Source organism: Salvia hispanica, chromosome 3, assembly GCF_023119035.1.
Source record: "Salvia hispanica cultivar TCC Black 2014 chromosome 3, UniMelb_Shisp_WGS_1.0, whole genome shotgun sequence".
In the NCBI taxonomy this organism is placed as follows: Eukaryota; Viridiplantae; Streptophyta; class Magnoliopsida; order Lamiales; family Lamiaceae; genus Salvia; species Salvia hispanica.
This window is the reverse complement of record NC_062967.1, coordinates 53,315,493-53,327,718: the sequence shown is the minus strand read 5'-3', so window position 1 is coordinate 53,327,718 and position 12,226 is coordinate 53,315,493. Positions and strand designations below refer to the sequence as shown.

Here is a 12,226-nt window from a genome sequence, read left to right as displayed (position 1 = left end):
TAAAATTAATGTCACTTAGGTATTTGGTATGGAATGATGATGGATTTTTTATTTGTGCAGTTGACATAACATAATAATAATACCCTCCATTAAACATTAATGGGATACAAATTCGTTGTAGTTAATTGTGAGCGTAGAAGCGGTAGTTGCGGGCGCAGTGACGAAGGCAAATTCACATACATCCTAATTAATCATTATCATTATAGATTTCACAAGCACATAGATTTAACTTGAACAATATTTTACTAAATTCTGATCCATAAATATATCGTTAATTTATAGTCGCTCTTCTCTTCACCACATAGCCCAGTTTTTCGGTTTCCCTCTTCAACGATCATCAACCATTTCACAAGTAACACCTCTTTCTCTCTCTCCAAGCTCCCTCTCCGCTGTTCTTGCCAAGCGGGAGAGGAAAAGAAAGCTCTGTATTCAATTATTCCACACAAATTTCACATCTCCTCTCCTTTCTCTTGCGTCAAGAACGTACCATCATCTCTCCATGACGATCGAAGGTAAGCTAATGGTTGAGAAAATCACATTCACATACATGTATTGTTGTTTAAAAAATGCGTGCAGAGTGCAACAACATTCCAAGAAAGCAGAAGAAGAAGAAGCATCATCATGAAACGAAGCCGAGGGCAGGAAAAGGAGGAGAGGACGAGACTGCATCTGCGGCGAAGAAGGGAGAAAGCGATGGGGAGACGTCTCCGAGGGGTGTTTTGGAGATGCTGGCATCGGGCATTGACGTCGTCGACGATCTGCAGTGGAAAAAGAAGCTCGTCCATGTCAAGAGGACCTCCTCCAACTGGAGGGTTCCCACCATCTCCGTGCTCGGAGGGGGCAAGATACCACTCAGGAGGAGGATGCAGGGGAGACGAAGCAACTCTGAGGACATCGGAGATTTCATCATGCCTAAACCGTCGTGGAGGAATTTCACCTATGAGGAGTTAAGACATGCTACACATTCTTTTGCTTCAGGTTATTTTTTGCTTATTTCTATGCTACTATTCTTATAACACAATTGATTTGTCGCAAAATGGTTTATCCCTTTTTGTTTGATCATTTTTGTAGATAAGTTGATTGGGAAAGGAGGGCATGCGGAAGTTTATATGGGGAAGTTGAATGATGGTCAAGTTGTGGCAGTGAAGAAGATAATGAAGGAGGAGAAGAACGACGAGGAAAAGAATGGCGACTTCTTGGCTGAGCTCGGGATCATTGCCCACATCGACCACCCCAACACTGCTAAGCTCATAGGCTTCAGCGCTGATCAGGGCTTGTACCTCGTGCTCCAGTACTTGCCCTATGGCAGCCTTGCCACTGCCCTACACGGTAACGTTCTTTCCTCTGGCCTTGGAATATGGTGCTGGATCCATTTCTGAACAAGTGTAGTTTAGTATTTCAGGCTCGGAAGATTGTCGTTTGGAGTGGGAGACGCGGTACAAGTTGGCTATCGGGGTGGCCAAGGGCTTGCAGTACCTGCATTCCAACTGCCATAGGCGAATAATCCACCGAGATATAACTGCCTCAAACATCTTACTCTCTGAGGATTACGAAGCTCAGGTTCTTGTTCTGTTTTTTCTCAATATTGTACATTGATTCGATACGATGAAGATCTTTGCGTGTGTTGCAGATATCCGATTTTGGACTAGCAAAATGGCTTCCGGAGAGCTGGGCTCATCTTGTTGTTTCTCCAATCGAGGGCACTTTTGGGTATGAGACTGTGTTTTTTCTTGTGTCTTTACCGTATCCGTACTAATGTTTTCTACGTTGAGATTAGGTACATGGCCCCGGAGTACTTCATGCATGGGTTGGTTAACGAGAAGACCGATGTGTTTGCCTTTGGTGTTCTTCTGCTCGAGCTGATCACAGGGCGTCGCGCAGTTGATTCCTCCAGCCAAAGCCTAGTGATGTGGGTATGTTTGTAAACTGAGTTAGTTCTGTTTATACTGATGAAATGAAACACAAGACTGAATAATCATGTTCGCTGCCAGGCGAAGCCTCATTTGGAGAACAACAGCGTGGATGAGATAGCCGACCCTAGGTTAGGAGGAAATTTCAACGTTGTGGAAATGAAGCGCGCAATGTTCACAGCGTCAACCTGCATCCACCACCTGCCTACCCTGCGGCCAAACATGATCCGTGTACATAACCATCATTTTCTAGGCTGAGCTATCTGCAAAAACGCTTCACGCCCTCGTGTTTTCGTGCAGGTTGTGCAGCTGCTGAAAGGCGATAATGGGCTGGACATGAAGCAGAAGTCCATGGGTGAGCGCGTGCAGATGATAAGAGACGACAGCATGCATGACATGAAGCAGAAGTCGATGGGGGAACGGATACTTCACATAGACGCCTGCGATGAAGAGGACTATGAATCGCCCGCTTACCTCACGGATTTAAATCGCCATATGCAGCTAGTTATGGAGTAGTGTGTGTACATATATAGCAACAACACTAGAGAGAATTAGGAGAGTTGAAGTTCATGTGTTTCTCACCTCTTTTCTCACCTCTTTTTTCTAGTGTTTGATGTTTTAAGTATTGTTGCTACCCTGCCATGGAAATGGCAAAAACAAATAGCTTTTGGATTAGTATACACAATCAAGAATCTGAGAATAAATATAGTACTATATATTATGTGATTTTTATATATGATTAGCAAAAATTGAGTGATTGCAAGAGCAGATTGTGGCAGTGGAAAACAGGTTGAAAATTAATCCACACCAACTGCTTCTTGCATCATTAAACATACTTCTAAAATTAAGAAACCAAAGCTACTTACACCACATATTCCCATCTTCTACCTAGAAACTAATCCTACAACGAATCCCCTCTTGACTATGGGTTAAATATTAGTAGAAGAGCAGTATCTTTGGCTAAGTGTAGCTAAGCATGATGTTGTTGTTAATAGGTGTGGTGGGGCCACACGAAGTACTCCCCGGGCGTCGGCATCACGTTCATTGGCGTCCCCAGCAATGACACCGAGCTGGAGGTGTCGGAGGCCACCGGATTGTTGGGGTAGAAGAGGTTGTGGTGGTGGTAGTAGTACGGTGTCGAGTTGTCTAACGGCACGCCACACGGGATGCCCGAGGATGGCTGGATAGCGGCGAAACTGATGCTGCTGCCGCTGCTGTTGCACGGAGTTTGCAGCATGCTGCTCCCTGCCTTGCCCTCCCCCTCGAGTGAGAGCTTCAGCCGCTTCGCTGTCCCACCGATCGGGAGGGGGCTCTTGGCGATTGCCTCAACGTCGTAGCGGTTCATCTCAAAATTGGTGACGGCATTTATCCCTCGGAATTTGATAGCGGCTATGTCGTACGCCTCTGCTGCTTCCTCCTCCGTTGCTGTCCACAACAAATTGTCAGTTTCAACAATCTTAGTGGTATCTACTATATATTAGATGCAACGACACAGATAAAAATCGGAGCGTACCAAATGTTCCGAGGTAGAGATCTTTGTTCCCTGCAACACGGCCGATCCTTGCTTGCCATCGGCCTTGTTGATGATGCCTGCACAAGAAGTAAGCGAAAATCGAGCTTAGCAATATTTTTTTCTCGATGACCGAACCAAATAAATTAACCTTGATATCGACAAACCACACCTTGTAACACCTCTGTACATTGATGCTCCCCTTGAGAAGCCGCTACTTTTCCTAGATAAAGTAAAGAAAATAATGATTTAGGGGAAATGCCATAACTAAATAGACCTGTTTTTCCCAAGTAATAGTAGTATTCACAAACCTCCTTAGTGAAGCAATGAACTCTTGTTTGGTCATATGCTTCATATCCTCAACTTCTTTGGTGTAATTCGATATCTAAAAGCACGATTCTTGGATTAGCTAGGATTTTAAACCGCAAGCATGAAAAAGGCGATTGATTAGAACTATACCGGGAAATTAGTAGTAGCCGTAGGACCCCAGTACTTGAGAGCGGCCAAATCATAAGCGCGCGCTGCCTTGTCTTCTTTATCGTATCCGCCTGCGTTCCCCACATTACATGATAAATACTCACATTCATAAATTGCATATTTTGAACAAAGCATTAAAACAAAATGTTACTTAATACTCACCTAGATAAACTGCAGCATACAATTCGCGTTTCGAGCAACACCAACACGACCACGGTTCATGCAAAATGACGATACACGGAGTTAGACCAAACAAACAAAATCGATTCAAAAGCAATGAGATTCCTTATGATAAAATCATTTTTCATCATCAATTTTTTGTCATTATCATTTTTTCACCATTCCGAACTCAATTTTCATCATCAATTTTTGTTCAACCTATGTCACATTTCAAACCCTAGAGTGCATCTAAAATTGGCAAAATGTCACAGGCCACTAGTTAGCATTTTAGACCCCAAAAAACATTCACATGTTCCCATCACTTACCGTTGTCCCAATTTTCCCAATACAGCAATTCATGCGATCATCATACCCCATTTATTAAAATATGAATGCTACTAGCTAGCTATACTTGAATCAAGAAACTTCTGTTTGAGGAAATTAACAATTTAAGGGATGCCAATTTTCAAAAAGAAAGTGAGCATTCAAATTTTCATTTTGGTCAAACCTCATCAAAAGTCATTGTCCCATGAAAGAAAAAAGGGCTAAAAAAATTCAGACCATCAGAGTTCAGAGTAGCTGAGGTAATGTTCACAGACCAGATGTTTGTGTTACACTTATTACAATCAAATCTAACGCAAGAATATTTTCATTAACTATTGGGCAAGAAATTGGCGGCCCATATCATCAAATCAATCATCGTGGTTGAAAGATGTGATTTTGTTAATTTTCTTCGTACGAGGGCATTGTATTGATTATTCCTCGAAGAAAGTACAAAGAAAATGAATTAAGTTGTACTAGCAGCAGTAGTAGTTGTACCTTGACGCCCTTTCCTTGCTTGGCCCTCTCTTCTACAGCTGTTATCCCATAGATGCGCTTCATATCTTCCTGTCCATCTATGTCTGCAACAAACCATTTTAATCAGCTAAAAATCAAATCTTTTTCACTGGGCCATGCATGTAAAAAGCTCCGAATCAAGAAAAAATTGGATTTTTTCAATTTCAAATTTTTAATTTTTACCTTGTGACGCCTCTGTAAATCGAAGTTCTCTGCCCAAATGTATCCGCGATTTTCTTGCAGTTGTCGACAGCTTTGCTGGTGTCGATGTTGACGTCGAGAGAGAGCGCATTTTCGGCGGCGGAGACGGGGCAGTGAGGAGAGTAGTCCGCCGGCGAGTGAGCCTGCGCGTCGCCGGAGAAGGCTTGGAATCCGATGATGCTCTTCAGATCTTGCTGCTCGTCGCCGCCGAAGTAGCTCTCGCCGGCGCCGTAGATGTGGGTCAGGGTGGAATCTTGGGTTTCCGTCGAGTCTCCGCCGCCGCCGGCGAAGAAATCCTCAAGCTTCGGCGGGGGGTAGCCGCCGTAAATATGCTGCTGCTCCGCCGCGGCTGATTTGAAAAAGGAAAAAAAAAAAAGAAGAAGGAATTTAGAGAAAATGCCAAAAATGTAGCCGAAAAAATGGTGGGTATTGAAAGAAGAAATTTAGAGAAAAAGTAAAAAAAAAAAAAAAAGTTTGTTGGTCTTGTTTTCACACATGTTTATCTGAGCAAAAGAAAAGAAAAACGGAGACATCGAGGTTGTTTTGGAAAGGGACTATTCAAAGATTCCAAAAAACATAGATAGAGAGAGAGTGAGTGTGTGTTTGTACCAGCGTTGGTGTAGTAGTTATCTCCCATGGAATAGTAATGGTGGGAATCATTAGGTTGATGATGATGAGAAGAAGAAGATGATATTGAAGAGGAGTTGAGCATTTCCATTGAAGAGAGGGAGAAAGAGAGCCAATTGTTGTCAGGAGCCATGATGATATCTCTTCTTCCTCAAAAATCTTGAACAAGTAGTAAATCCAACTATCCAACTAGCTAATTAGCAAAATCCATTGATTAATTTTTTTTTCACCTTAAGGTTGAAGCAAAGGATGAAATGAAACTAGCCGAAAAAGGGTGTTTATTTATGGCTCCAAGAGAGAGAGAGAGAGCACATGCAAGAGTTTGAAATGAAGGCTGGTAAAAATTACTCAATCAACAGCTTGCAATCACACGAAATAAGTAAAAGTAAGTGGTGATGACTGATGAGTGAGAGGAGGGTTTTGGTGTTTATATTAAAAAAGTTTGAGGTTAAAAATTTAAATAAAAATGGAAGCTAGCCATAGGTAACTAGTTGCATGAGAGAGAGATAGAGAGAGGGTTTTTTTATCCTTTTTTACATTTTCTTTTATTAAAAGTGATAAAATTTTGAATTAATAAGTGAATTGGAAGGGTTTCTTAAATTTTTTTATTTTTAAATTTAGTGTTTTGTTGGGTAGTGGATTCTGAGCAGAGGAAAATGTGTCTGAGGCAAGGGTCGCGAAAGATGCGGGCTAGCGGTCTATCGACTTCTTTTTTTAAGATTTCTTCTATATTTAGCATATGTTTATCTGATTTTCTAAACTAGCTAAGTTAATTAATACTGAATTATAGGTATCAGGTATGTGTTTCACAGAGAATGGGAAATTGGATACGTAAACGGGTAATTACTAGTGATTTTAGAATTTTTATACACACATCTTCTACTGTTAGTAGTAAATTAATGTTATGTGGAAACTTGATTATGTGTTTGACTTTAACTAATCTTGTGAACTAACTTTGCTTGTTTTATGAATCAAAACGGACACACTATTGACTTTAAAGTTCAAACCAGTGATTAGACGTCTGGCTCATTTATTTCGGCTGTTAAATTTAACATATTCCTAAAAATTAATACTCCTTCCCTCACGCATAAATATTACACTCTTTCATTTTTAATATGCATTTTCTAATTTTAAAATATCTTTATCTTTTTAATAAAACAAAACTCATTCTATACTAATAATATTTTAATCATTTTTTTATTATTTTTTACTTTATTAATTATGTAGAAAAAATCATACGATACTCTTGTAGGAGAGAGGGAATAACATCTATGACATTTCAATATATTATCCTGTTATTTTTTTTCCAAAATTTAGTACTACTAGAATTTAGAATATTTTTATAGACCGTTGAATATTCAAGTTAATTAAAAAGAAAAAAACAAAATAATTATGCGTGTGATCGTTTATTTGAAAAACGAATTGTTTATAGTAGGCATGGTGATAAAAGGAGTGATTAATTTGAGTTTAGGCGTAGAGTGGTAGGTGTAGCTCGTATTTTGGTAAACATAGTATATTTAATACTCTTGTGAAAAAGGTTAAGTGGTAATTAGTAGTAATGGGGATTGATATTGTGTGTGTGACGGAGACCAGCGGCCGAAGAAGCAGGAGAAACAGAGAACCGGTGATTAGGGCTTGTTTGGTTTGCGGTAAATTTAAAGTGATCACGCCATGCCCCTCCATTCCCTTGTTTTAAGGTGTCTTGCATAATCCATCTCTCTCCCTCTCAAACAACGCTCTTGGTCTCGCCATGGCTAACTGGAGCAATCAGAAAGTGGTAACTGTGGTATACTATAGTAGTAGTATTACACTTTTTAACTTATACTCCCTCCGTTCCATAGTAATAAAGGCATTTATTTTCGGCACGGAGATTAAGAAAAATTGTGTTAGATGAGTTAAGTAAAGGGAGAATAAAGTGGAAAATAAAAAAGTTAGAGAGAGTAAAGTAAGTGTGGAAAAATGTGTTGACTTTTACTAAAAAGGGAAATGACTCTATTATTATGGAACGTACCAAAATGACAAAATGACTCTATTACTATAGAACGGATGGAGTATTTCACTACTACTTACATATGACTCCATGTATAATCAATGTATATATTTAGGTTGTGGGCTAATCGAGTGCCTATTTAGTTGTGGGCTAATCGAGTGCGAATTAATCGGATTGTAATTTTATCTGGCTAGAATTTTCAACACTTGTTCTTTAAATTTAGCGGGCTATTCAGGACAATCCACGAGTTGCGGAAGCAAATGCAATAATATAATTTACATTCAATTGACATGTGAATTTGTTTTAGGGTAAAATAATTAGGCCTTGCGATCTGCAACATTATTTGTAATCTATACTTCTACACGAATATGAAAGGAGAGTTTTCGGACTATTTACAAAAATGTCATTTTGGAGAGAAACATTACTATTGATAAAAAATGAAAAGATAAAATTATTTTCACCATAATCCAATAGTAAAACTGTAAAAGTAGAGAAGTTGCCAACTCAAATAAGTTTTAAACCTTTATGATCATGTATTCATATATTGTACTTCCTTCATCCGTCATTAGGAGTATCGGTTTATCATTTTAGTCCATCTGTCGTTAGGAGTCACAATTCACTTTACTATAAATAGTAGGTAGACCTCACATTTCACTTACATTTTATTATAAAATTAATATACAAAAATGGGTCTCAAATTCCACTACCTTTTTCTACCTACTTTCCTTCGTATTTTTTAAAATTCATGCCAAACTCAAATAGAACTCCTAACGGCGGACGGAGGGAGTAGTATTTAATAGTATGAGTTTCTTTACTCATATTCGTAATGATATTGATAATATTTTTTTTTATTCTACGTATTACTATCGATGTCTATAAAATAATTTCCAAATTTTAAAATATACTAATATTCTGATGAAATTAATAATTTTTTTTTACGTATATTAAATTGATGTGTATTAGATAATAGCTAGTTAATTGTAACAAATAAATTTAAGTATAATTTGCATTGTGTATTTGTCGATATCGAAAATGCACTCTTAATTCTCCCAATATTGAAAATGCATTTGGCGCCATGCGTCTTAGATTCCGGTTTCAAATTATAAGCAATGAAAAAGTCGTCAACTGAAATGTGACTATTGGGGATCCAAATGTTGGTTGTGATATTCACGTTCACTATCGAGAAGTTTTTAAAATATTTTGATATAATTATGATAAAATTTACTAATTTTGTAAGGAGTGAACTAAAAAAAGGTCCGTCGACTATATGGTTTGTAAATTTCCATTATTTGGTAAAAAGAAATACTACGTCCATCTAGGGGTGAGCAAAAAATCGAAAAACGAATATCCGAACCGAACCAAATCAAACCGAAATTTTGAAATTCGGGTCGGTTCGAAAATACAAAAATTTAGATTTTTCAGTTCGGTTCGGGCGGCAAAAAAAATCGAAAAACCAAAATACCAAATTATATTTTAAATATAATATTATGTGCTGACTAATTTACAGTAATAACTAATAACTTTCAATTTTGTGTATTAAAATTATCTACACAAAGACATAATTATATCAATACAACATGTAAATTTATGTCTTTGTGTTAATATTTTTAACATACAAAATTGATATTAGTTATTACTGTAACTTAGTTAGTATTTGATCACACTCCTACATATATATTTTTTAATATATTCTATATAATATGTATTATATATATTCTATTAATTTTATATTTTATAGATATATATTCTATTATATAAAATAAAATATATATTAATTAATATATATATATATATATATATATATATATTTTCAGTTTTTCGGTTTTTTGGTTTTTTCATATAATTTCGGTTTATTCAGTTTTGTTTGTTTTTTAAGTTCGGTTCGGTTTGGATTTTGAACTAAGTTTGGTTTTTCGGTTTTGGTTCGATTTGGGCAAAAAACCGAACCGAAACCCGAATACTCACCCCTACATCCATCCTCGAAAAATAGACTAATTTAACCATCTTTGCCGTCTTCCTAAATTAGACAAAGTTTAAATATGTAAAGTTTTTAACCAATTACACACACTAATATGTAAAGTTTTCTACTACATTTTTCCTCTCCCTCTCTCTCTCTTACTTTTTTACGTCTCTCTTTTATTTTACCAATAACATATTAAAACTCGGGTCATCTATCACTTTGTCTATTTTTCAAGGACGTAAAGAATATATTATTACTTGAGGCCTCTAGCCATGCGTCTTAGTCTTAGTCTTTGTTTTTTTTCTATGATTGAATTATATATGAACACCGGAATATCAAGTTGATTTACAAATAAATTCAGTCACACTTGCACTTTGCACTACTCTAACATTACTGATATTAATTTACTGTGTATATTTTCTTCCAAAACTTATGATTCTCCCTCCATTCTGTAATGATAGAGGCATTTCTTTCAGGTACGAAAATTAAGTAAAATGTGTGTAATGTATTAACTAAAAAGATACTCCCTCTGTCCCAGATAATTTGACCCAGTATTCCATTTCGGCCGTCCCAAATAATTAGACCCATTTCACTTTTACCATTTTTGGTAGTAGACCTCACATTCCACTAACTCATTCCTACTCACATTTTATTATAAAACTAATACTTTAAAAGTAGGATCTATATCCCACCAACTTTTTCAACTCACTTTCCATTACATTTCTTAAAATTCGTGCCCGGTCAAATTGTCCCAATTATCTGGGACGGAAAGAGTAATAAAGTAAGAAAGAGAGGAAAATTAGAGTGAGAAAAGGAGTTAACTTTTACTAAAGAAAAGAAATAACTCTATTACTATGAAATGTTCGAAATGGAAAAATAATTCTACTAGTACTATGTAACAAAAGGAGGGTTGTTTTACTGTTACCGTATTATGTTTTTTTTACTCGATTTGAGTTTGATGTTAGATCTTTTTAATACTATACTAAAAGAACATCTTAAAAGTGTAATTGTTTTCTTTATAGTAGATATTAAATCATGTTATAATTAATTTATGTGTATTTATTTTAAAAATTTATTTATTCATTTTTTTTTGTTATACAAACTCTTATTATATACTTACTATATTCATTATATTTCATATTATAAAGTGATATTAAATTAATTTTTAAAAATTAATTATTCTTTTCAAAATTTAGTTAAATTTTGTACTCATGATGCACATAGACACCAATCCAAAACTACACCGTCATGAAATAAAAAAGTATATAGTACTCCTAAATAACATAGCAAATCGGTAGTAAGTTATAAATAGAAAAATTAAGAAAAACAAGTTACTTGTAGATGTGATGAAGCATTAATTTTATAGTTCCACGTCAAATGAGTCGTACACAATTAATTTTAAACTATTGACCATAGTAGCAGTTATTTAAATGAAATTTATCTCTACGAAAAGTAAAAATGTGTAAAAGAGAATCCAATGCAGTTGGAGAGTCCTCGGCTTTGGCACCAATGCCGACCTATCCGGACTAACTTGCGCCTTTTAAGTGCATAGCACCTTTAATTATTTCTATAGAAATAATTTATTTATTGATCCCTAAAATAAGAATTTACTGTATAATATACACTATTTAATTAGAATGGAATATTCTTTCATTAAAGGACAAAACAAATCAATATGTTGATGAATTTTCTTAAACATTAATTATGAATTACGCGGGGAAAATGGCATTAAATGTCAAAAGAATAAAGAGTGTTAAATTAGTGAAGCATTTTATTTTTTAAAAATGGATACACATTATGTCATTATATGTTGTGGGTGAATGAAATGAACTTTCTTTTATTTAAGCTACTATAGTGAAATTACGATATTTTCTATATTTCTCTTTTTTATTTCTTGGACTTTTTTGTGTTTTGATCAGGGGAGGGGGGGCTCTAAAATGAGTATATGATCGACTTTTTCAAAGACTATATTTGAACAGTTATATTAGGAATATTATGTTGAAAAAAAAAGTATTTTAACATTACAATAAAACGTTGCAATTGCAGGTTTGGAGTTATACATTTGTACTCGTTACTCTGCTCATAAAAAATTATAGTACTACCAAATGAACCAAATGAAGTGTATCTATGAGTTGAGCACGTGTTACGAAATCCCAAAATAATCACCATGTTAACACGTACCGTGATACGTTGCATCGTCTAAAGTAGAGTAGTAATTAATCGAGTAATAAATTCTAAACAAAAAAAGAGGAACATTGAACTTTAGAGCATTAGCAGCGGTGTCCTTACGGACGGATGTCGTCCGTGCCGACGACGCGACATGCGCTGTCCGTCCGTGCCGACGGCACGACGCTGTTCGATAATAAGAGTACGTCCGTACCGCTGAGTAGGCTGACGTGGCGGCACGCGATTAGTCAACGGCTTAGCAGTTGGATTTTCCTTTTTTTTAAAAAAAAAAATTAAAAATAATACCAAAAATTTAAAAAAATTATTTTTGGATTCTGAAAAAATAGAGCCGTTTATTACCGTTTTTTTTTATTTTTTAAATTTTTTTA

At 36.1% G+C, this 12,226-nt stretch overlaps 2 protein-coding genes across 2 annotated transcripts; one reads left to right on the top strand and one right to left on the bottom strand.

Moving 5' to 3' along the window:
- Positions 1 to 229: 229 nt before the first annotated feature.
- LOC125216631 (receptor-like cytosolic serine/threonine-protein kinase RBK1) lies at positions 230 to 2,616 on the top strand. Its single transcript, XM_048118387.1, has 8 exons — positions 230 to 512; positions 577 to 978; positions 1,072 to 1,329; positions 1,403 to 1,560; positions 1,631 to 1,710; positions 1,778 to 1,913; positions 1,992 to 2,141; positions 2,211 to 2,616. Exons 1-8 carry the CDS (start codon positions 500 to 502, stop codon positions 2,424 to 2,426), a joined length of 1,413 nt encoding a protein of 470 aa, XP_047974344.1. The 5' UTR covers positions 230 to 499; the 3' UTR covers positions 2,427 to 2,616.
- LOC125216632 (AP2-like ethylene-responsive transcription factor AIL6) lies at positions 2,617 to 6,106 on the bottom strand. The gene is made up of 9 exons (XM_048118388.1): positions 5,704 to 6,106; positions 5,077 to 5,443; positions 4,876 to 4,958; positions 4,060 to 4,068; positions 3,880 to 3,968; positions 3,732 to 3,805; positions 3,593 to 3,643; positions 3,424 to 3,500; positions 2,617 to 3,335 (listed from the first exon to the last, which is right to left on the bottom strand). The coding sequence occupies exons 1-9, from the start codon at positions 5,852 to 5,854 to the stop codon at positions 2,899 to 2,901; spliced, it is 1,338 nt and encodes a 445-aa protein (XP_047974345.1). The 5' UTR covers positions 5,855 to 6,106; the 3' UTR covers positions 2,617 to 2,898.
- Between the last annotated feature and the right edge of the window lie 6,120 nt (positions 6,107 to 12,226).

What these genes read in the sequence shown, in the direction of transcription:
- LOC125216632 (XM_048118388.1), bottom strand. Translation starts at nt 5,854, where the DNA reads ATGGCTCCTGACAACAATTGGCTCTCTTTCTCCCTCTCTTCAATGGAA. An exon ending in TAACTACTACACCAACGCTG is followed by an intron (nt 5,444 to 5,703) that starts GTACAAACACAC and finishes TTTTCAAATCAG; the next exon opens with CCGCGGCGGAGCAGCAGCAT. An exon ending in ATTTACAGAGGCGTCACAAG is followed by an intron (nt 4,959 to 5,076) that starts GTAAAAATTAAA and finishes GGTTTGTTGCAG; the next exon opens with ACATAGATGGACAGGAAGAT.
- LOC125216631 (XM_048118387.1), top strand. An exon ending in TACACATTCTTTTGCTTCAG is followed by an intron (nt 979 to 1,071) that starts GTTATTTTTTGC and finishes TCATTTTTGTAG; the next exon opens with ATAAGTTGATTGGGAAAGGA. An exon ending in CCAATCGAGGGCACTTTTGG is followed by an intron (nt 1,711 to 1,777) that starts GTATGAGACTGT and finishes CGTTGAGATTAG; the next exon opens with GTACATGGCCCCGGAGTACT.